The sequence below is a fragment of the Miscanthus floridulus genome, chromosome 7, assembly GCF_019320115.1.
Source record: "Miscanthus floridulus cultivar M001 chromosome 7, ASM1932011v1, whole genome shotgun sequence".
Classification (NCBI taxonomy): Eukaryota; Viridiplantae; Streptophyta; class Magnoliopsida; order Poales; family Poaceae; genus Miscanthus; species Miscanthus floridulus.
The window spans coordinates 125790945-125812819 of NC_089586.1; the positions used below are offsets into that span (position 1 = coordinate 125790945).

The 21875-nt window shown below is 42.7% G+C and overlaps 3 protein-coding genes across 11 annotated transcripts; 2 read left to right on the forward strand and 1 right to left on the reverse strand.

The window, feature by feature from the left end:
- The first annotated feature begins 802 nt into the window (after nt 1–802).
- Nucleotides 803–13030, forward strand: LOC136467871 (uncharacterized). 5 transcript variants are annotated; one of them, XM_066466670.1, is made up of 11 exons: nt 803–942; nt 2392–2559; nt 2970–3005; nt 3100–3192; nt 9402–10268; nt 10378–10590; nt 10764–11129; nt 11402–11527; nt 11611–11880; nt 11956–12036; nt 12394–13030. In XM_066466670.1, the coding sequence occupies exons 9-11, from the start codon at nt 11620–11622 to the stop codon at nt 12697–12699; spliced, it is 648 nt and encodes a 215-aa protein (XP_066322767.1). In that variant the 5' UTR covers nt 803–942; nt 2392–2559; nt 2970–3005; nt 3100–3192; nt 9402–10268; nt 10378–10590; nt 10764–11129; nt 11402–11527; nt 11611–11619; the 3' UTR covers nt 12700–13030. The 5 variants fall into 5 exon arrangements, with proteins under 5 accessions (XP_066322767.1, XP_066322768.1, XP_066322770.1 ...); XM_066466671.1 differs by having other exon boundaries at nt 808–942; nt 2399–2559; XM_066466673.1 differs by lacking the exon at nt 803–942 and having other exon boundaries at nt 2005–2567.
- LOC136467873 (NADPH HC-toxin reductase 1-like) lies at nt 936–19052 on the reverse strand. Of its 4 annotated transcripts, XR_010761647.1 has the most exons (5): nt 18216–19052; nt 17959–18134; nt 4089–4478; nt 3718–3841; nt 936–1362 (listed from the first exon to the last, which is right to left on the reverse strand). XR_010761647.1 is itself a non-coding variant. In XM_066466675.1 (3 exons), the coding sequence occupies exons 1-3, from the start codon at nt 18472–18474 to the stop codon at nt 1327–1329; spliced, it is 471 nt and encodes a 156-aa protein (XP_066322772.1). In that variant the 5' UTR covers nt 18475–19052; the 3' UTR covers nt 936–1326. The 4 variants fall into 4 exon arrangements, 2 of the variants coding, with proteins under 2 accessions (XP_066322772.1, XP_066322773.1); XR_010761648.1 differs by lacking the exon at nt 3718–3841; XM_066466675.1 differs by lacking the exons at nt 3718–3841; nt 4089–4478.
- On the forward strand, nt 16214–21503 carry LOC136467870 (probable polygalacturonase). Of its 2 annotated transcripts, XR_010761646.1 has the most exons (6): nt 16214–17235; nt 19123–19243; nt 19728–19976; nt 20191–20344; nt 20506–21268; nt 21378–21503. XR_010761646.1 is itself a non-coding variant. In XM_066466669.1 (5 exons), exons 1-5 carry the CDS (start codon nt 16780–16782, stop codon nt 21029–21031), a joined length of 1506 nt encoding a protein of 501 aa, XP_066322766.1. In that variant the 5' UTR covers nt 16214–16779; the 3' UTR covers nt 21032–21303. The 2 variants fall into 2 exon arrangements, 1 of the variants encoding a protein (XP_066322766.1); XM_066466669.1 differs by lacking the exon at nt 21378–21503 and having other exon boundaries at nt 20506–21303.
- The last annotated feature ends 372 nt before the right edge of the window (nt 21504–21875 follow it).

Below are 21875 nucleotides of genomic sequence, written 5' to 3' on the forward strand. Positions count from 1 at the left end.
TCGTGTGATCTAAAAACAAACATATCTATGTGTTGCAACATAATCTAGGTGCATAGAAAATTTATATATCTAGAAAAGCCAAAATATCTTATAAGTTTAGATGGATGGAGTAGCAAACACACCCATGTGTTTCGACGGGATATATGATTTGTTGTTGCGCTCCTGCTAATGGTAATGAGCTAGCAATTTTAGTTAGATTTAATTAAGTTTGGTCCAATCTTAAATTAAATAAATTCTAAAGCACATAGTAAATGCTAGTGTAATAAAGTATATTAATCAAATATGGGAATTTGACTATATATTGACTCAATCAACTTAAATATGTGGCAATTGTGTGCAATTATTATGCGTTCAAGAAAGACGAAAGACGAGTCATACACTACCACAAAATGGAATACCCTTGAGGGTCATCAATTTCCTTGCGAGGCGAGATTGAGCCCTCAAGGAATATGTATTACCTTGGCGATGGCTAAAACCTCTCAAGGAAATGTATATTTCTTGAGTGTTATTTCACGCATTCAAGAAAAATATGCATTTGCTTGAGTGTATTTGGAAACACTCAAAGAAGCACTGATTTCCTTGAGTGTCAGCCGTCAAGAAATTTTTTCTCCCTTTGCCGCGCATCGAAGGCGCCAAACTTCCCGCGCTAGATTTTGGCCTGTAAACAAAAGCCCAACACTGGCCTTTTAACCATCCACACGCCTAGTGCCCAGCCGAGCAACCCTATCTAGTTGCCCCTCCCCGTCTGCCTCCCAAATCGAGTCTCCTACGGTGGCTCCTGCCCGGGCGGGAGGCGGTTCCTGAGCGGTCGGTGGCCGGGCGACGTCTCCTGCGCGGGCGGACAGCGGCTCCTACACGGCGGGCGGTGTCTCCTGCGCGGTCAGCAGCGGCTCCTGCGGCGGGTCCTGCTCAAGCGGTCGGTGGCCAGTGGCGGATCTACAGGTACCCTGCAATCCACCCATGTGTATAGTATAGAGGAACTCATCTAGTCTGTCGTGGGCATGAAACGACCGGCGCCTGCACATTCACCTGCATGCGGCCGACCTGATGCCGGCAGCTGAGCTCCGAGCCTCCGATGATGGCCTGGACAGGCCGCCCACCAGCTACTTCTAGATGTGGTACAGTCGGCGCAACTCATTGATCTGTTGCGCAGAAGAATGGCAGCTAGATTCCTGAATTCAGGTGTCTTGCGTTCGAGTGGTGTGGTTTCTGCTGCCTGAAGGTCTCTTCGGGTCTGAACATGGCCATCTTCATGAGCTCCATGTCGCAGTGACCGGCAAGCTTCTCCATCTGCACCATCCTCTGTCCTTCTCCTTTAGATCTTGACTACCGGTCCTTGCTATCAGTTGAGATCAAAGTATCCTGCAACCAGAATTAGTTAGCATTTAGTCTGTATGCTAGTATTATTTTAACATAGTACTCATATAGTTATTCTTTTATCTTTTTATTTCTGCTTGTGATAGATTTTAGTTTGCATACGTTTCTTTTCATCCTGTTTATATTTTTTCTTTACATCGCACATTCATATATGTTTGACATGTGTTTACAGTTATCTTTTTTAGGGTATACAATTTAATTGTAGTTCATGCAATTTTACAACTTAATCTTTAACTAGCAAACATGCCCGTGCGTTGTAACGGGAAGAAAAAAAGGTTGGGCCATATGTGGGCGGTTACAATTTACATTGTAGTTCATGCAATTTTACAGCTTAATCTTTAAATTGAATAATTCTCATATTTTTATTGCTTATATATCAAATTGAGTCATAAATTTTACAATTATATTCTGAGTTGATAAATGATTTTTTACCAAAATGTATGTGAAAATTTTGGCGTGGCATACCCTTTGATAAAATCCTGGATCTGAGGGCTGCCGGGCTGCGCAGCACATACCGCCCTCCGGCTTGACGGCGCCTTCAAGTTTATTCTTTTAGTTGCTATAGGTTCCTTCTTTTTTATCTGATTTGATAGTAGGACTTGAAACCTACAGATTCCAAGGTCAGTCCTAGCGATGGACACATTGTATTGTTTTGATTTCAGTTTTGGTTCAAAAGTAGTTGCATTGCTGGATTCGTCTATAAATCTCTAGGTTCCATGAAGCAAATAAGAATGATATGCAAGTGATGTATTGATATGTAAGACCATCTCCTCAGATCCATTGCATATGTTTTGTAGTTCTCTGTATCAAACCTTGTACAATCTGTAATGAAAATGAAGCTAATAAAAATGATTCACAAGTGATCTGTTGGTATGTAGGATGATGTTTTTAGATGCGATGCATATGTTTGGTAGTTCTGCATCTCAGACCTTACACTGTATTGTCCCTTTTTTCCCCTTCTGATGTGATTTTCTGGAAGACACTCTTCTAACATTTGGCCCAATTTTGGATAAGCCTCTAGGATCAAAGGAAGTTGCTAAAGGGAATTTGACACCTGAGACCAAGAAGCCTGTATCTGCAGATAGCATCAAGGTTGAAATTAGTGCCAGCAAGCTTAAGATGGAAGCTAGCCTGTGGCTGTAGGAGTTAGAGCACCACTGCTGCCAACCGAGAACGTCATGAGTAAGTAGGTAGCTGAAGCATCTTATATTGTTATCGCAAGTATTGCATCTTGCTTCTATAGGTGATCTTTAAAGAAACCCAGTCTGCCAATATTCTCCTTCTAATCTACACTGGGCTGGCTTTGAAAATAAGCAAATAATACCAGCAGGTATTTTTAATATATAGGCTGGTGATGGCATGTTAAACAAGTACACTAGTAGTAGAATGCATGCAGTGCATTGATGAGGAAGTGTATTTTTTTTAGTGCATATCTTGTGTAGTGATCTGAAAAAGGTTCTTTTTATGGTAGCAACAGTCTATATATTTAGGATTGGTAGTTGTGAACTAAAATATTTATGGTAGCAACTGGACATTTTGCTATTTCTGTGGTTAACATCCATAGCTAAATAGATTGTTGTGCCTTTTTTCAGGTTTGATCTGAGTAGCTTGTGCCTTTTGCTTGGCTGGTAAGCTCCATTCATTGCCCATGTGAATGGTGACTGTCATTCATTTATAGCTTTCTCCTGTGTAAGAATCTGATTGTCTCTGGCAACTTTTTAGGTATGAATTGAGGATCTATGGAGGCAACGATCTGTGAATCGTGTAACAGTACGGTAACAGTAGCAGCATCGACCGGTTTCAAGCAACAAAGCAGTAAGTATCATTAATTGTGCATTTGATTCAGATGGCATTTGTGTGTTAGACATTAAGTCGGATGTATCTGTTTGTAAGCTGCATGCTTCGCTATATCTTTTTTGGCCATTAACTACAATGCCTCTATTGGTTGATTCCTGTGCCAATTTGTTCTAAAACTAAAATATATCATCTTGTTCATATTCTCTCATGAACAGATTTAGAGTCATGGTAGATCGTGAATGGATGTATAGTGGTTGGTCACGTGGGAAGGCCCCCTCTAATGAGTGGATTGAAAACACAAACAACTTTTTAGACTGTGCATTCTCCATGGTTAGCCTGGTTGAAAATGACACCATTAAGTGCCCATGTGCCTTGTGTAGAAACTATGTTAGGCATAAAAGGTTCGATGTAGAGATGCACTTGTGTAAACATGGGTTTAGGGAAGATTACAGAGCATGGACAGCACATGGAGAGACTAATGTAGAAGTTGGAAGTGATGAGAGTTTCAAAGAATGTGATCGCATGCATGATATGTTAGCTGACCTATTAGCTGATGGTCATCCATTGACCAATGATGAGGTGCCTACAGCCTCAGCTCGAGCTTTTTATAAGATGGTTGATAGTGCCAATGAACCAGCCTTTGATAATTCAACACACTCCGCTCTGTCTGCTACAGCACGTTTGTTAGCTTTGAAATCACAGTACAATATGTCAATTGCACACTTTGAAGCAAATTTAGAGTTAATCCATGAATTTTTGCCCTCAGACGGTAAGATTCCCAAAGACTTCTACCAATCAAAGAAATTATTGGAGGGCCTAGGCATGCCATATCAGAAAATTGATGTGTGTTATAATAACTGCATGCTTTACTATAAGGACAATATAAGTAAAGAGAAGTGTGATGTTTGCGGTACCTCGCGCTATGAGGAAGGGCATGATAGAGTCCCAAGTAAAGTATTGCAGTACCTTCCCATCAAAGATAGGCTACAAAGATTATATGCACATGAAACAACCGCAAAGTTGATGCAGTCTCACAAGTGGTCCGCATCAAATAGAAATGCCGCCTTGTTGTGGCTATAGATGGGGAAGCATGGCAACAGTTTGATGAAGACTTTCCTAATTTTGCTTCTGATCCTAGAAATGCCGCCTTGTTGTGGCTATAGATGGCTTTACACCCTTCAGTATAAATGCAGCTCCTTATTCTTGCTGGCCAGTTTTTGTGACTCCATTGAATCTTCCTCCCGGCATTATCATGAAGTCAGAGTACATATTCCTTGCCCTTGTAGTCCCAGGTCCTGAACATCCTGGAAAGAAACTTAACATACTTATGCAACCTTTAGTTGATGAACTACTGAACTTATGGGAAGGGGTTGAAACTTGGGATGCCTCACTCAAGCAAAACTTTAAAATGCAGGCAGCTTATTTGTGGTCAATCCATGATTTTCCTGCTTATCGTAACTTTTCTGGATGGAGCACCCATGGTAGGCTTCCATGCCCAGTATGCTTGTGTGACACTAAAGCATTCCAACTCCGTAATGGTCGCAAGGCATGCTGGTTTGATTGCCATAGGCGCTTCTTACCTATAGATCATGTATTCGGATCTGATGCTAATGGATTTAGAAAGGGCACAGTCATGCATGATGAGCCTCCAAGGCACTTAACAGGGGAGGAAATCTTAGCCCAAATGAACACGTTGGTGGATGACACACAAAACTATGGCAAATTGCACAATTGGACCCATATTAGTTGTTTTTGGCAACTTCCATACTTCCGTAAGTTATTGCTGCGCCACAACATTGACTTAATGCATAATGAAAAGAACTTAGGGGAAGCTATATGGAATACATGCTTTGACATATCAGATAGGACTAAAGATAATGCTAAGGCTCGACAAGATGTAGCTGAAATTTGCCACCGTCCCTCACAGCATTTGTGGCTAAAGTCAAATGGCCAGTGGGACAGGCCTCGGGCCCGATTTTGCATTGACAGGAATGACAAACCAACAATCCTTCAATGGTTCCAAGAACTCAAGTTTCCAGATGGCTATGCAGCCAACATTAGAAGAGGGGTCAACTTGACTTCAAGGAAGATTTTGGGTCTAAAGAGCCACGATTACCACATCTTCATGGAACGCTTGCTCCCTGTTGCTTTTTAAGGGTTCCTTCCAGAAAGTGTATGGTTGTGTTTGGCTGAGCTTAGCTTTTTCTATAGGCAGCTTTGTGCCAAAGAATTGAACAAGGACAACATTCGCTCACTAGAACAAGTAGTAGTTCTTTGCAAAATGGAGAAGATATTTCCACCAAGTTTCTTCAATCCAATGCAGCACCTAATTATTCATCTTCCTAAGGCTCGGCTAGGAGGTCTTGTCCAAGCCCGTTGGAACTATCCATTTGAGAGGTAACAGCGAAACAGAAAAATATATAGGGCTTTCTTTTATAATTCTTTCCTCAGTTCTGTTTCTTTCCTATAGGAAAATCCAACAACTTAAGAAGAAGGTTTGGAATAAGGCCCGTGTTGAGGGTTGCATCATCGAGACTGAATTAGTCGAGGAGGCCACAAATTTCCTCTCACTTTATTTCAAGTCCCATGTCCGATCAGTTAGAAATAAAGCTGCTCGATATGATGATGGAGCTTCTACATATCATAGTTCATGCAACCTCGAACACTTTCAATACCCTGGCCGGTGTACTAGCCCTCGTGGTGTTCGTTCGCTCACAACAGAAGAGTATGAGACTGCTTTCCTATATGTTTTGATGAACATGCCTGAGATGGACGAACACTTCAAGTAATACACGCACACTTATTTTGCAAACTATAATTCATTTTTGTATATTTTTGTGGCTGTACGCTTACTTGTTGTATTTCCCTAGTAAATTTGAGAAGGCAGAGTGGAAGGGCTGGAGAAGACCCAACACCTGAACAACTTAGGGAGTTAAGGTTGAAGGGGTGGAAGGGTATGCGAGGAGAACGTGGGCCTAATTTCTTTGAGTGGTTCAAAGAAGTAATCCTACTAAGCCTTTTCAAATTAAATAATATACCAATCTATCTATAAATAAAACCGATATATTAACCTACTACTAATTTGCAGTGCATGCAAACAACTGGTGTTGATGCTGCCTTGTGCCAAATATCTTATGGTTTTCGTAGTAGGGTAACCAGTTATGGGGCTATGATGTCAATGGCTATAGGTTTCGATCAAAAGAGCATGAGAGAGCTAAATCAGGCTTAGCTACGGTTAATAGTGGTGTTTGTGTGTCTTGTGTTGATGACAACAACAATGAGACAGAATATTATGGTGTCATCAAGGACATAATAAAAATAAAATGGGAAGGAAGCTTGCCACTAGAGATGGTTTTATTTGATTGTGATTGGTTTTATCCAACACCAAGTGGAACTAAGCGTTCAGAAAATTTAGGGCTGGTGGAAGTTAAACATGCTGCAGTTTTCAAACCCTTTGTAATGGCAAGTTAAACAAGTTTATTATCTACCTTATGCCTGTATGAAAAAGACTAGATCTAGCTGAATGGTTGAAAGGTCCTAATGGCTAGAAGGGGGGTGAATAGCCTATTAAAAATTTCTACAACAATACTTAGCAAACCGGTTAGACAAATATGAGGCGAAGCGAGTGTTGCGCTAGCCTACTAAAAATGCAAGCCACCTACCACAATTCTAGTTTATATAGTCTCTATTCACACAATAGCTATGTCACTACACTAAGTTAGTGTGCTCTCAAAGGCTAACTAAAATGTCACATTAACTAAACTAACAAGCTCTCACGACTAACTACACTAAAGAACTTGACAACTAGTTTGCGGTAATGTAAAGAGAGTGAGCAAGATGGTTATACCGCCGAGTCGAGGAATGAACCAATCAATCACAAGAATGAATATCAATCACCTCGGAATCAAATGATGGCACAATGATTTTTTACTGAGGTTCACTTGCTTACCGGCAAGCTAGTCCTCGTTCTTGGAGGTTCACACGCTAATTGGCATCACACGCCAAACCCTCAATAGGGTGCCACACAACCAACACAAGATGAGGATCACACAAGTCACGAGCAATTTACTAGAGTACCTTTTGGCTCTTCCTCGGGGAAAGGTCAAGAACCCCTCACAATCACCACGATCGGAGCCAGAGACAATCACCAGCCTCCGCTCGACGATCCTCGTTGCTCCAAGCCGTCTAGGTGGCGGCAACCACCAAGAGTAATAAGAGAATCCCGCAGCGAAATATGAACACCAAGTGCCTCTAGATGCAAACACTCAAGCAATGCACTTGGATTCACTCTCGATCTCACAAAGATGATGAATCAATGATGGAGATAAGTGGGAGGGCTTTAGCTAAGCTCACAAGGTTGCTATGTCAATACAAATGACCAAGAGAGTGAGCTAGAGCCGACAATAGGGCTTAAATAGAGAGCCCCCACGAATAGAGCCGTTGGCTCTCTGTTCATTGAGAAATCGGGGCGACAGGACGCACCGGTTGAATTGACCGGACGCAGGACCCCAGCATCCTGTCCTCAGATTTTTGCCATGTGTCCCCTGCTTCAAATGTTGATCGCCCGACCTCAATGGTCATCAGTACACTTAAGTTGTGACCGGACGCACTACAATGTAGGACCGGACGCACAATTGCCTAGCATCCGGTCACTTCCAGTAAGGTTTCCAGTCGCGACCGGATGCACTGTTAGAAACGACCGGACGCGGGAGACGCAGTGTCTGGTCGAATCCAGAGAGCTCCCACAGCCGCTCTGGGCCGACCGGACCGGACTCACCCAGCGTCCGGTCAACACGCAGACCAAACCCCCGAGTGCCACATCATTAGCACCGGACTTGCCAGAGTAGCGTCCGGTCGGTTTTATTAGCCAGCATCCTGTGCAACTCAGAGAGAGTCTAGAGAGCTCTCTGAGCGACCGGACATGTCCGGTCACACATGACCGGACTCGCTCAGAGTCCGGTCAGTCTCTGCTGACTGACCGATGCCTAGGTTTAGCCACCGGACGCGTTCGGTCCTACGAGGACAGTGTCCGGTGCATTATGTGAAACCCTGTCTTTTCTGTACAGGGCATCGGTGGCACTCCGCCGGTGAAGTTTCGAACCCTTGCTCCTAAGTGCTAAACACAATGTGTATCACTTTTGTGCATGTGTGTTAGCATATTTTCACAAACATTTTCAAGGGTATTAGCACTCCACTAGATCCTAAATGCATATGCAATGAGTTAGAGCATCTAGTGCCACTTTGATAATCGTATTTCGATACGAGTTTTACCTCTCTTAATAGTACGGCTATCGAACTTAAATGTAATCATACTCGCTAAGTGTTTTGATCACCGAAACGAAATGACTCCTACCACTTATACCTTTGCCTTGAGCCTTTTGTTTTTCTCTTTCTTCTTTTCAAGTCCAAGCACTTGATTATCACCATGGCATCACCATCATCATGTCATGATCTTCATTTGCTCCACCACTTGGAATGTGCCACCTATCTCATAATCACTTTGATAAACTAGGTTAGCACTTAGGGTTTTATCAATTCACCAAAACCAAACTAGAGCTTTCAATGGTGGGTTGTATATCAAGTTAGTCCACGTGGCTATATTCCTCTATATGGCATCAGTGATGACTCCAGTGCTTCTAGGCCATCACAAGTATAAGAATTCTCATTTTTTTCAAGAGGGATTGGATGGCACATTTGTGATTGATGTGAACATTGAGCTAGATAATGATGTTTCAGATGAGATAACTGATCCTAAGGACTTGGAGTTTCTGTCTAAATTGAATACTGAAGCTGAAGATATGGATGATAATACATATGAAGATGATGAAGAGGATCAAGATGACGATGACTATGATCTAACTGACCATCCAGATTATGATCCAAATGATTATTGACTATTTTTAAATTGTACATGTACTCTGTATTCACTTAACAACTAGTGTCTTATGGAACTAATCAAGATTTGTCACACCCTAAAATTTCTAATATTACTTTTATTTGTAGCCATATGTGTGATTTGACTTCCTGGGCTCACATATGGTGTGTATCTGGTTTTGTCCTTTAAAACCAGGTGCTACAAGATTTATGTTGAAGTACCTGTTATATGTGTTGTTTCTTGTCCTTGTTATGTGCAGAAAGTGTGATATATACATATGTTGTTGCATGATTATGGATATGTTTTTCCTTGACACATGTGCAATTTACTAATTATTTTCCTTATAAAACAGGAGATGCATGGGCTTTGACACAAAAGTCTTTCGAGTAAGCAGGCTGCACCAAAGGGTGGAGGCACCCAAACAGGTTGTAGTGTTGATGGTGTGAGGTCTAGTAAACCTAACACTAGAAGGACCAGAGCTGAAGCTAGTAACCCCGAAAAGAGCAGTGCTGCTGGTGGTCACTTTGCAAGTACTGGTGATGGTGAGCAGTTTAGAATTAACACTAGAAGGACTAGAGCTCAAGGTAGTAACACCAAAAGGAGCAGTGCTGCTTGTGGTCAGTTTGCAAGCAATGGTGAGGGTGAGAAGTCTAGTAACCTCATAAGGAGCAGTGCTGCTGGTGGCCAATTAGCATGTAGTCCTGATGGTGGTGACTCTACAAGGAGCAATGCTGCGGGTGTCAGCTCCAAAGTGGTTGGGACTGAGGGTGCTAACTTAGAAAGGACCAGTTTGAATGGTCTTAACACTCAAACAGTTGGAGATGATTCTGGCAACTCACAAAGGATCAGTTCTAATGGTCTTAACTCTCAAATGGTTGGAGATGTTTCTGGTAATTCACGAAGGAGCAATGCTAATGGTCTTAACTCTAAAATGGTTGGTAACTCACAAAGGAGCAATGCTAATGGTCTTAACTCTCAATGGTTGGAGATGTTTCTAGTAACTCACAAAGGAGCAATGCTAATGGTCTTAACTCTCAAATGGCTGGAGTTGAAGGTGGTAACTCACAAGTGAACTTTGATAACTCACAACTGAATATTGGTTCCAACCAGTCCTCTCAGGATCCTTCAAAAAGAGGGAGAGCGAAAATGTGCAGAACCAAGTACAAAATACCTCCACGTAGTGGTAGAGTTCAGCTGGAACCTAACCTATAGGTCACTGGTAAGTATATAATATCAATTGTGATTAACATTGTAGTTCTTTTCATTCTGCTACATATTTTTTTTGTATATGAAGCTGAATAATTGATTTGTTGACTTGTTTACAACAGCCAATTCAAATATGTTGATTATAATCCTAAATGTTGCAAGTACCCCTCACAGTTAGGAACTATTCTCAAGCGAGAGTACCCAGGTATCGTCAGAATATATGATGAGAAAGGCACAATTGTGAAAGTAAAACCAGCATTTTCATGGAATGATTATTATTGGAAAAAATAAATAAAGGAATCTGCTGTGCGACAAGAGTGAAGCAGGAGTTCTGGGTATTACACTAACTTATTCAGATTATTCTTTAAATCTTTTTTTCTCCGTTTCTTATTTCTTCAGTCGAGTGCATTGCATCCTGATTGCATAATTCTAAAAGGATTGAATATTTACTCGGCAAGATTAAAGAATTTGCAGTCAGTAATTTATTTGACTTGTCTTGCATACGCAGAGTACGTTTACATCTCATCCATGGCATAGGGCACGTGCTGCAAAAAATCTAGAGAACTATCTAGTCAAGAGAGTAACTAATATGATGTACCAAGTCCATTTGGAGGCTGTCAAGAAATGGTGTCATAGAAATAACGAAGACTGCGATGATACTCGAGCCCGCACCATTGAACTAACAGAAGAACAGTACTTGACTTGTCGGGTGGAGTGGTGCAACAGGGCAATTTGGGCCTTGCTTGCCAAATACTGGACTTCTGATGAGTACAAGGAAAAGAGACGCAGAGGCCAACAATCGCGCATGAGTTGTGATGATCCAGCTCAAAATAGAGGAGGTTCAAGAAATTTTGCATAGACACAACAGTTCTTGGTATGACAAATGCTTGTGTCTTGATTATTTTAGTTAGGAACCGTTGAAAAAACCTGCAGCTTATAATTCTTGTGCAGCTTATAATTCTGCAGCTAGCTTATTTTAGTTGTGACAAATGCTTGTGTTTTGACTATTTTAGTTAGGAACCGTTGAAATCTGTAGCTTATAATTCTTGTGCAACTTATAATTCTGCAGCTTATAATCTGTAGCTTACAATGTCTGCTTGCTGCTTATAACTGACGCATGCATAATTTGTGGTTTTAATCTTACAGGAATTTAAATCTGTCCGTCGGCAGAGTGGGATAAACACATTTGCTGCAATGAAATCTGGAGTTAAAAAAGTGGATAGCACTGGAAAGAGTGCTACAATTCCTAGCTAGAAAGCACAAAAAAGATTGGTATGCTCTGCACAACACGCTTTTATTTGTTCTGTAAACTGAATTGAGGCATCCTTTGATATATTTTCCTGTTTCTATGTTAGGATGAGTACATGGCATTAGCTCCAGATGCAAATTCACAAGAACTGGACGGAAGAGCATTGTACACTATAGGACGTGGCATGAAGCATGGCCGCGTTCCAATAGGTGATGGTGTTGTGGATAAGGCAATTGTTCTAGCACATTCCAAATCTGTATCTGTTAGGCCACCAGATCTTGATCATTATGAAAGTGTGCTACAAGAAAATGCACAATTGAAAACGAATAATGACATACTCGCTGAGGAAAATAGAATCCATCGCGAGCTATTCAAGGTAATAATTTTTTCATTGTATCTGCAATTACTGTGTCCTAAGCATACAATTTCATTTGGATACTTTCAATTGCAGAGTGTGTTTGATCGGATAGGTGTAGAACCACCTGCTGAACTGCTTCAACGTCTACAAGACCTTGATGCCTGTCATCATCAGGTTACATTATTTATTGAATTTGTTTGTGCAATTCATATTCTTTATTTCGATCACAATTCATCTAGAGAATTAATATTGTTTCGTGGCGGAATGCCAATACGAGTTGCAGCAGTGAACAAGTGGATTCTTGTTGATTAACAATGCCATTTTTAGGTTTTATGTTCATGGTAAGGTAGTGAAGAAAAGCTTTGATTGGCAGATGCCTATTTTTTAGGGTTCTCATCTACTAGGTTGTTTTAATAATATAGCAAAACTACCCTCAGTTATTTGATACTTTATAGTAGGCTCTTAGAGATTGAAGACCAAACTTTTATGTTCCATAATTGTACAAAAATATTTCAATATTGCCTTTTGCAGGCTACTGGGTCACATGGAGGCTCTCATTCTGTTGATGAAAGGCGCAGCAATGACAACGCTGATGACGAAGATGACGATGATGACTACAGCTACCATGAAAGCGATGATGATGACTGTAGCTACCATCAAGGCAACATCATGTCTAGTACTCCAATGAAGACGATGATGATGACCACATTGAGGACAATGATGATGATGGCTGTCTTGAAGATGGTGATGATAGTAGCTCCTCCCAAAGCCAATGGGATGTGGACTTTCTTTTGGGTTTATGCATGCCGACAAACTAATTCCAACAACTCCAAGTGACTGCACAATGGTATGTGAACTTTCTTTTGGGTTTACCGAGCAGTGACTATGCATGCAGACAAACTAATTCCAACAACTCCAAGTGACTGCACAATGGGATGTGGACTTTCTTTTGGGTTTATTGATTGGTAGGAACTAAGATGATATTAGGCTGATCTTTTGCTAAGTGCAATATTGCCTTATGAACTGTGTGCAGTATTTGCCTTCTGCTATCCTGCTGACATGTAGGATGATACACTATTGCTATCTAAGTCTTATATTTGCAAAATGGACATGTAATGAACCAATGGATATTGGATGTGTTATCTAATCTAGCACTGGTTTAGTTTAATTGTGGCATCTATCTTGATATTTGTTTTGGTCTACATTTATAATGAATGATCAATATTTTCTTGGCCAGTTAAGCCCCTGTGCCATGCATTACCTCGAGGGTTAGCTGCCAAGGAAACACATTATTCCTTGGGGATTGAAACCTATTTCCTTGAGGGTGTGAGCCCTCAGATAAAGCTATTGTTTTGACGGTTTATTTGTGTTACCTTGACGGTGCTAACTCTCAAGAAAATATATATCCTTGGGGGCTCAACAAATACCTTGGCGGTAACAAACCATCAAGAAAATATATATCCTTAGGGGCCAGCTATATTCCTTTGGGGTCGTCAATCCTCAAGAAAACGCATATCCTTGAGTGTTGTTACTTTTCCTTGGAGGTGTTAAAAATTTGACCGCTTAAGTATTTCCTTGCGGTTGAACCCTTAAGAAAATGATTTGTCACGTCCGGCACTCAAGGAAATAGCTATTTCCCTGTCTCTCTACCCTTGGCGGCCATTTCTTGAGTGCTAGCCGTCAGTATTGATTTCCTTGGTGGTTTTAGGGCTTTCCTTAGGGTTTTCGGCCCTCAAGGATATTCAGGTCTGTGGTAGTGATATGCACACGTCTGACATTACATACGAGTTTGTGTGCAACTATTGTGTCTTTAAGAAACAAAGGTGGAAGACAAGTCACACATCCGATCCATGAATGGGCTCAGGGAGTGAGTCCATAACATGAGTAGGACGACGTCACTAAAGATTTTGCAGTTTCGTACTCAAAGCAACATGAATGATAGTATTATAGAGAGATATTCGGTGCCATAAAGGTTGGAGTTTGGAGGTAAGGGGTGATAGATTATAGAGCGATATCCGTTGTATCATAAAGGTTGGGATCCACATATTTTGAGTCTGTCAATCTACACAGCTCATGTTCTAGAAACTTGATGACGAAGCTCATCGTCTCTGCTGTAGGGTCCCGTTGCCACTCATCTGCGCAACATGCGGCGTGGACGAAACGTACAATCGTGCACGCTCACGGGCATATTGCAATTGCAATTGCAATTGCAATTGCAATTGCAATTGATGCATCCATCGCATCAGGTAGGTGCATGGGATAATCCAAAGGACGGGCATTATATTTTCCCTGATCTGGTGATGCTGATCCACGACGAGCTTTATTCGCCTAACGACAGGCACGGCTCACCCGGTCCGTCACCAAAGGAATACTCGTACCTACTTGCTACTGCTATATGCTGCGTCAAACCCAAGTCAGGAAGAGGCGGCGAAATGGCCACACCAGCCCACACCAAACTGCTATCGTCTCCATCTCCATATACCCCTGTGCTGTGCATTCTGCAATGCCGGTGAGCTGCAGGGAGAAAAGCACGGCACGATGCTATGCTACCATGAGTGAGTAGCCTAGCCAACAGCTGACGCTACCTGAACAAAAGCAAGAGCAGACACCTTTTGCATGTATATTGTTCCAACTACAAGGAAAACTATAATCTGCTGTACGCTCTTGCTGTTCGTTGTTCCGTTTGATAGATTTCTAGTTGTTTTGTTCCCACCCGACAGAGTGTTGACTGCGATTACAAAAGGTTAGGTCCAGAGCTAAAGCCTATGAGTCCATGGCTTCTTGTCAGGATAGTCCTAACCAAAAAAAACCTATAAGATACTACCTCCGTCAGCAAAAGAATGTAATTATGGGATGCGTACCGGCTAAAAAAGTTCAAGTTTGACCAGATTTATAGCAAATATTATTAACATTTATGTCTCTAAATAAATTTATTATAAAAATATATTCTATAACTAATTTAATTGTACTTATTTTGTATCATAAATGTTTACACATTTTTATATAAATTTAGTTAAAATTCAAACTGTTTGACTTCTCGAAAAACGAGAATTGCATTCTTTCGTGGACGGATGGAGTAGTTTCTATATTTAATAGTCTTTTATTTAGGACATATGTAATAGTCTAGTTTTGAGTAAACTGAATTAATTTGTTATTCATTGAATAGTGCAAAAGACAAGAAGCTAGCATGGAGTAAAGAGATAGTCTATGTTTCACGATACCGCTCTCTCTCTCTCTCACTGTGATATAAATGTTATTATCTCTTTCTTCCATGACTAATAGTTTAGAGCCGGTGCTAGTTTATGGGCTTGTTCGGCAGGACTGAAAAATACTGTTCCGGCTGATTGTTGTGAGAGAAAAATACTGTTCTGACAGGACGTGAACAGTGATTTCGTGAGTGCTGGAACAAGCCAGCCGGCCGGCTTAAAGCCAGCCGAACAAGCCCTATATTGTTGGAGATGCCCTTAGAAACCATAATCCTAATAAATGACTTTTTCAAAATATTTTTTTGTCCAATCACATCTCTTGTCTTTCCTATTATATTAGATCTCTCCATATATCTTGATTCCTGAGTAGACATGATTTTTTATCTTAGAAACCATTGCCTCCTCTCTCTCTCTATATATATATATTAATTCTAATGTCACATCACCATTTTATTTAGTTGATACCCTAATTAATAAACATAAAATACATCTAGTTTTTAGGTCAAGACTGCCCTTATTACTCTCCAATTTAGACTAAGTTTTTCTTTAACATAACTGTCACGATCGATTAAGTCAAAAAAACTGACCCAGTTTATAAAGAAAACTGAATCTAAAAGGTTTTATACTTGCAGGATCAATTAAAGTCCACCCATGCTGAGCTATTGCATGGCTAAAACCCAACTGCGACGCGTCCCTCATCGACCTCCATCCTGCCACTATGGACTGATGGTGGCTAGATTCGGCCATTATATGTCTTAGAGTGTATGTCTAAAGTAATACTCAAAATAGAAAGTGTATTTAGATATCACTCTCAACGCTGCAACAAATAATGTCTGTTATAAGTGAACCTAGAAAAGACAGAGTGGAGCATCTCAGGGGCGGATCCAGAACGGGGCTACGCCCCGGGCTAAGCTGCTGATTCACGTTCAAAACAGTCTGATCTTGCTTTCTAGGCCTCCTTTTGTCTAATTAAGATCATAGTTTTTTAGGCTAAACACCACATATGTTACAGGGGCTACATGAACTCGCCCTAGGCTGCAGCCCAGGCCCTGGATCCGCCCCTAGAGCATCTACCGGTGGCCAATTGCCTCCACGATTACATGTCTTGTCCCGTTATCCGTTTGCTTAGCTAAACATCTGTGATGCCTTTTGCATGTCTTGTCCAACTAATTTGATTTCTCTTTGAGCTCTTTGAACAAATTTTTTTATCAAACGTGGTGGCTTCACAAGGTTTATTAAGAGTTACAATATTTCATTGATCCATTCTTGTGCAATCTTTCTGTAATTACCGTGTTGCCAAAGCTGCACCAAGCATGCTAATCCTCCACCGTCCGATGTCCATCCAATGGCCCATATACACCCCAGAGGGGCCAGGGCTCCACAGTGGCAGCATAGTAATTCTGGCCATCTTCTTCCACTGCACAGCGGCACTCACCATGATCAGGAGGAGCGCAGACAACCGTTCGGCCATCCCATCGCGTCGGCTTCACTCAAACGGCTTCTCCCGCATCCTATAAAACCTCCTCACCAACTTCCCATGACGGAAATTCTCGCCCTCCCACACCGACCCCCTCCCCCACGGCCCGCCCCCCGGGAACACGAGCCCCTCGCGCCCCGCGCCACCGACTGAGCCCAGGCCGGCGCCGCGCCGCGTGGCGTCCGACCTAGGTCGCGAGATCTCGGGGGAGCGGAGCCCCGCCGCGCCGGCGCGATGGTGGAGACGGGCGTGGGGAGGCTGCACCAGCGCCGGGGCGCGGTCGCCTTCGTCGCGGCGAACAAGGCGCTGCTGGCCGCCGCGTGGGTCGTCGGGTTCGCGCTCGTGTTCCTGTGGCAGAGCGCCTCGATGTCCTTCGGCAGCGCAGGCGCCGCTGGCGGCTCCAGCGGCGGAGGGTTCCTCAGGCTGCTGTCGGCGCCTTCTCCGCCGCCGCGCGCCGCGCCGCGGCTTCGCCCCACGGCGTACAACCTCACGGACTTCGGCGCCGTCGGGGACGGCCGGGCCGTCAACACCGAGGCGTTCGAGCGCGCCGTCGAGACCATCGCCGCGCTCGCGGAGCGAGGCGGTGGGCAGCTCAATGTGCCCCCCGGACGCTGGCTCACAGCGCCCTTCAACCTCACCAGCCACATGACGCTGTTTCTTGCCGAGGGCGCGGAGATCCTCGGCATTACGGTAAGGAATTCACTGTTTCTGTGAACTTACCTGTGGGAGTTTAGTAATTAGATAGATAGATAGATCTTCTCACGTGCATTTTCTAAGCTCCAAGCCTCCAACCAAAAGTTAATGTTGCTTTCATGTTGCCGGATAATTATCTACGAGACACTAAAACAAATCAGTGTTTTATATTTGGTATTAAAAAATTTAAACTTAGTTAAAATTTTTTTTCTTAAATGACACTGCTGGCTTCTTTTTTTTTTTTGTCATCTATTAGTTGACTTATTTGATCGTGTTCATTTTTTCTTCCTACGTCCAATATACCATAGAAGACTGAAATTTGACTGAGCCCAAAAATCCAAGATCCCGCGACCTTCTTCCCCTTCTTCTCGGCTCTGCGAGGCTGCCCTGCCTCCACGGCCGGAGCGCGAGCAGGCCACCCCGCGGGAGGCCGCCCCCGGCCTCTGCTCGACGAGCCGCGGCCTAGGGAGGGGGGGGGGGGGGGGGGGGGGGGGGGGGGGGGGGGGGCGCGGGGGGCGCGCTTCACCGTCTTGGATTCGTCGCACTGCCGGAGGATCACGCGCACCGCGGCCACTGCAGCTTCCGCCGTGCTCTTGTACTACCAGCCGCCGCACAGCACCCACGATAAATCAAGATCCTTTGATTCCTTTGCAAATCCAAGTCGAAAATTTTGTTTGGAACGAAGGGGATCTAACGGAAGTGCGATGTGGTATACTTCACCTTGGAGCCGGCGGCGGCTTCGAGCCCGTATGGCGTGGCGACGAGGAAGACGAACTGGCACCCAGCGATGGCCGGCGCGAAGGTGGCGGCGTCGAAGAGGTCGGCTTCGAACAACCGCAGCCGATCCGCCGCGCCGGGGACCAACCGCCGCAGCAGCCCGGTCTTCTCTTCGTCCTCTGCGTGCGGTCACCAAATCAATCGGATCAGAGTGAGGGACGCCGACCAAAACTAGGAAAGGAAAGAAGGAGCTCGCGCACCGGTGTTCCGCAGCGTGGCGTGGACGGTGTAGCCTTTCTCTTGGAGTTTCTTGACGAGCCAGGAGCCGATGAACCCGGCGCCTCCGGTCACGCACACCCGCACTTCCCTGCTGCTGTTCTTCATGTTCTTTTCTGTTGCTGTCAAGCTTTGTTTCTGCTCCATGGCCGCGGACTCGTGGCGGCGGGCATCTGTGCGCGGGGCTTCGACTTCGTAGGGGACTCCGTGGGGAAGAAAGGAAGATGTCATGTTGGCCCACATGTCAGATAATAGTAGAAGGGCAGTTTACGCAATAAGAATACAGGAAAGCTCTATATAACGTCTATAAAGAATTTAAAAAGACAGATTTCAAACATAAGTGGAATTATATTAGCCTAAATAGTAATGGTTTATTTCCAATTTGTAAAAATTGTAATGTCATCAATTCAAATAACCTTTTATGATTTCTTTATTTGACAACCTGTTTATTTATTCTTTTCCTATTTGGCACCATGGGTTTCTGCTGCAAACAAGGGTATTCATGTCATTTTGTCAGTCACTTGACACCGTTACTGTCCTAAATGGACGGTAGTGCCATTTACGAAAGCAAATTTCAACTAGGTGCCAGATAAGAAAGTTCAAATTTTTAAGTGCTAAATACGAAACACTGATTTGTTTCAGTGCCAAATAGATAATTCTCTCTCTGTGATTTGGCTAGTTGACTATGGACATATATTAACGACAAACATAAGAATGTTTGCCGTCTGATCTCTGATGTGTCCTGGAGAGTGAGATTTTCTTGGACAAAATGGCAATACTCTAGTGCTGAAAACATCTAGACTCTAGACTAGTACCAGTATGCATTCAAAGTTTGGTGAATGCCTATGGTTGCCATCTTATTTAACTGGCATTCTGATGTTTTCTGGACAGGATGAGAAGTACTGGCCATTGATGCCAGCATTACCATCGTACGGGTATGGGCTGGAGCGCAAAGGACCGCGCTTTGGGAGTCTCATTCATGGACAGAATTTGAAAGATGTAGTCATTACAGGTTTGCAATTTCTCTGGATAGCTAGCATTTAAGCTATACAGTACAGAACATCTTGCATAATTGTGGATTAAGCAACATCAGTGCAAAAGTGCCTCATGTTCATCTTAAGCAATATAAGTGTTGCAACTCTGTAGCATCATGTGTCTGTAGCATAAAAGCAACTACTTGACCCCCAGTCTAAATGTACCCTGTGCTTCCTATATTAATAGCTGGAGCTCCTGCACTTCTGTTGAAATAGGATCTAGCATTTACAGCTTGAACTGTCATATTCTGTAATGATATTTTACTAACTAAACAGGCAAATTCATTCAAATGCAACAAGTGCACTTCTCAATGAGATTCTTTAGCTGTAACTTATCAAGCTTGTTTGCCTTCCCAATCTTATACTGATAGAACAATGAGATTCTTTCTATTTCACTGTCTAATTGAATATCGTTATCTGATCTTCGTATATTTCCTTTTCCTTCTTCGATGTGTTAAATAGGACATAATGGGAGCATAAATGGCCAGGGTGAAGTTTGGTGGATGAAGCATCGCAGAAGAATTCTGAATAACACAAGACCTCCTCTTGTGCAGCTGATGTGGTCCAAGGACATTATTGTTGCCAACATAACATTGAGGAATTCACCTTTCTGGCACTTGCATCCTTATGATTGCACGAATGTAACTGTTTCAAATGTTACTATCTTATCTCCTGTTTCTGGTGCTCCAAACACAGATGGCATAGATCCAGGTATTCTTGCTACACCTGTATTTAACAGCATTCCAGTACGTCTTTCAAATTTTAAACACTTTGACACTGTACCAAGCATTTGAAGTACCAGTAGATATACACCCATTTCTCGGACTATAACATCCTGTCTATATTAACTCTTACACTAGTTACAGGTCATGCTGACCACAAATTGTAATGTATATTCCTATTTCTGACATATAAGTGTGTGCAGATTCTTGTCAAGACGTGCTTATTGAGAATTGCTACATATCAGTTGGTGATGATGCAATAGCTGTAAAGAGTGGTTGGGATCAGTATGGTATTGCATACGGTCGCCCATCTTCTAACATTTTAATCCGCAATGTAACCGCCCGTTCTCTTGTGAGGTGAGAATTGAGATATCTTGACTACATTGCTTGTCTAAAATGATCTGCCTTTTGTGCATAGCCCTTTGAAGTCAAACCTCAAGATAGTAAATTACTATGGTGCATATTGCTGAGCATTATCAATCAGGCTTACACTATCTACTCTCTCTCTCTCTGTGCAGTGCTGGAATTTCAATAGGCAGTGAGATGTCTGGCGGAGTTGCAAATGTTACTGTGGAGAATGTACGCATCTGGGAATCAAGGAGAGGTGTGAGGATAAAGACTGCCACAGGAAGAGGCGGCTACATCCGCAACATCTCCTATCGTAACATAACTTTTGACAACCTCCGTGCTGGGATTGTGATAAAGGTCGACTACAACGAGCATGCTGATGATGGATATGACCGGACAGCCTTCCCAGACATCACGAACATATCGTTCAAGGGAATCCATGGGAGGGGTGTTCGGGTGCCTGTCCGCGCTCATGGCAGCGACGTCATCCCCATCAGGGACATAAGCTTCCAGGACATGTCGGTAGGCATCAGCTACAAGAAGAAGCACATCTTCCAGTGCTCCTACGTCGAGGGGCGTGTCGTCAGGCCCGTGTTCCCGAAGCCATGTGAGAACCTGGACGTCTATGATGAGCAAGGGCAGCTTGTCAAGCGGGCAGTGGCCCTGAACAGCACAGAACTTGACTACGATATATGAGGCGCGTACCATACCACAGCATTGATAGTTGTAGTAGTGGGAAAGCTCTCTACCCTCAGAAATCAATTTTCTCCCGGCCGCTTTCCAGTTCTCCAGGTTTTTTGTTGATCTAGAATTATAAATAGAGAGGAGATTCTCCTCTTGATAGGTTTGCTTACAGTTACAGTGGCTGATTGTATCTCACCGGTGATTTGGCCATGAACATTTCGTATCGCCAGAACCTTCCTGGCAACAAATGTATGCTGTCAATATATACAGTATTCTTCTTATTATTATTAAGCATATCAGCAAGGAAAGGAGAACCCTATGATCTCACCTCTCACATGGCTACAGCTTTTAATTTCAGGTTTCTGTTGGGCTGGGCTGTACATTCGATGTTTAATGGGCCAAAACTGCAAGATGTTACTTCTTGCCATGATCAGATCAGTGAGGCTTGGGGATAACTCAGATGCAGTTTGATTATAACGAGCATACCAAGCTGCTCTTGTTTCACTTTCACCTGTCTTCACCACCCCCCTAAAAAAAATACAATTTTAGGTTTAAGGCAAATCATTTTTAAAAAAATTTAGCCAAATTTATAGAAAATAGTATCAACATATATGTCTCTAAATAAGTTTACTATAAAAATATATTTCATAATTAATTTAATAATACTTACTTTGTATCATAAATGTTTATAATTTTTTTCTATAGATTTAATTTGATCATCTTTAAAATCGTTTGACTCTTTAAAAAGTGAGAATTATATTCTTTTGAGGGGACCTCAACTCTTTAAAAAGTGAGAATTGTATTCTTTTGAGGGGACGGAGGGAGTACTTCGTGGTCCTGTTCGTTTCTCTTATAA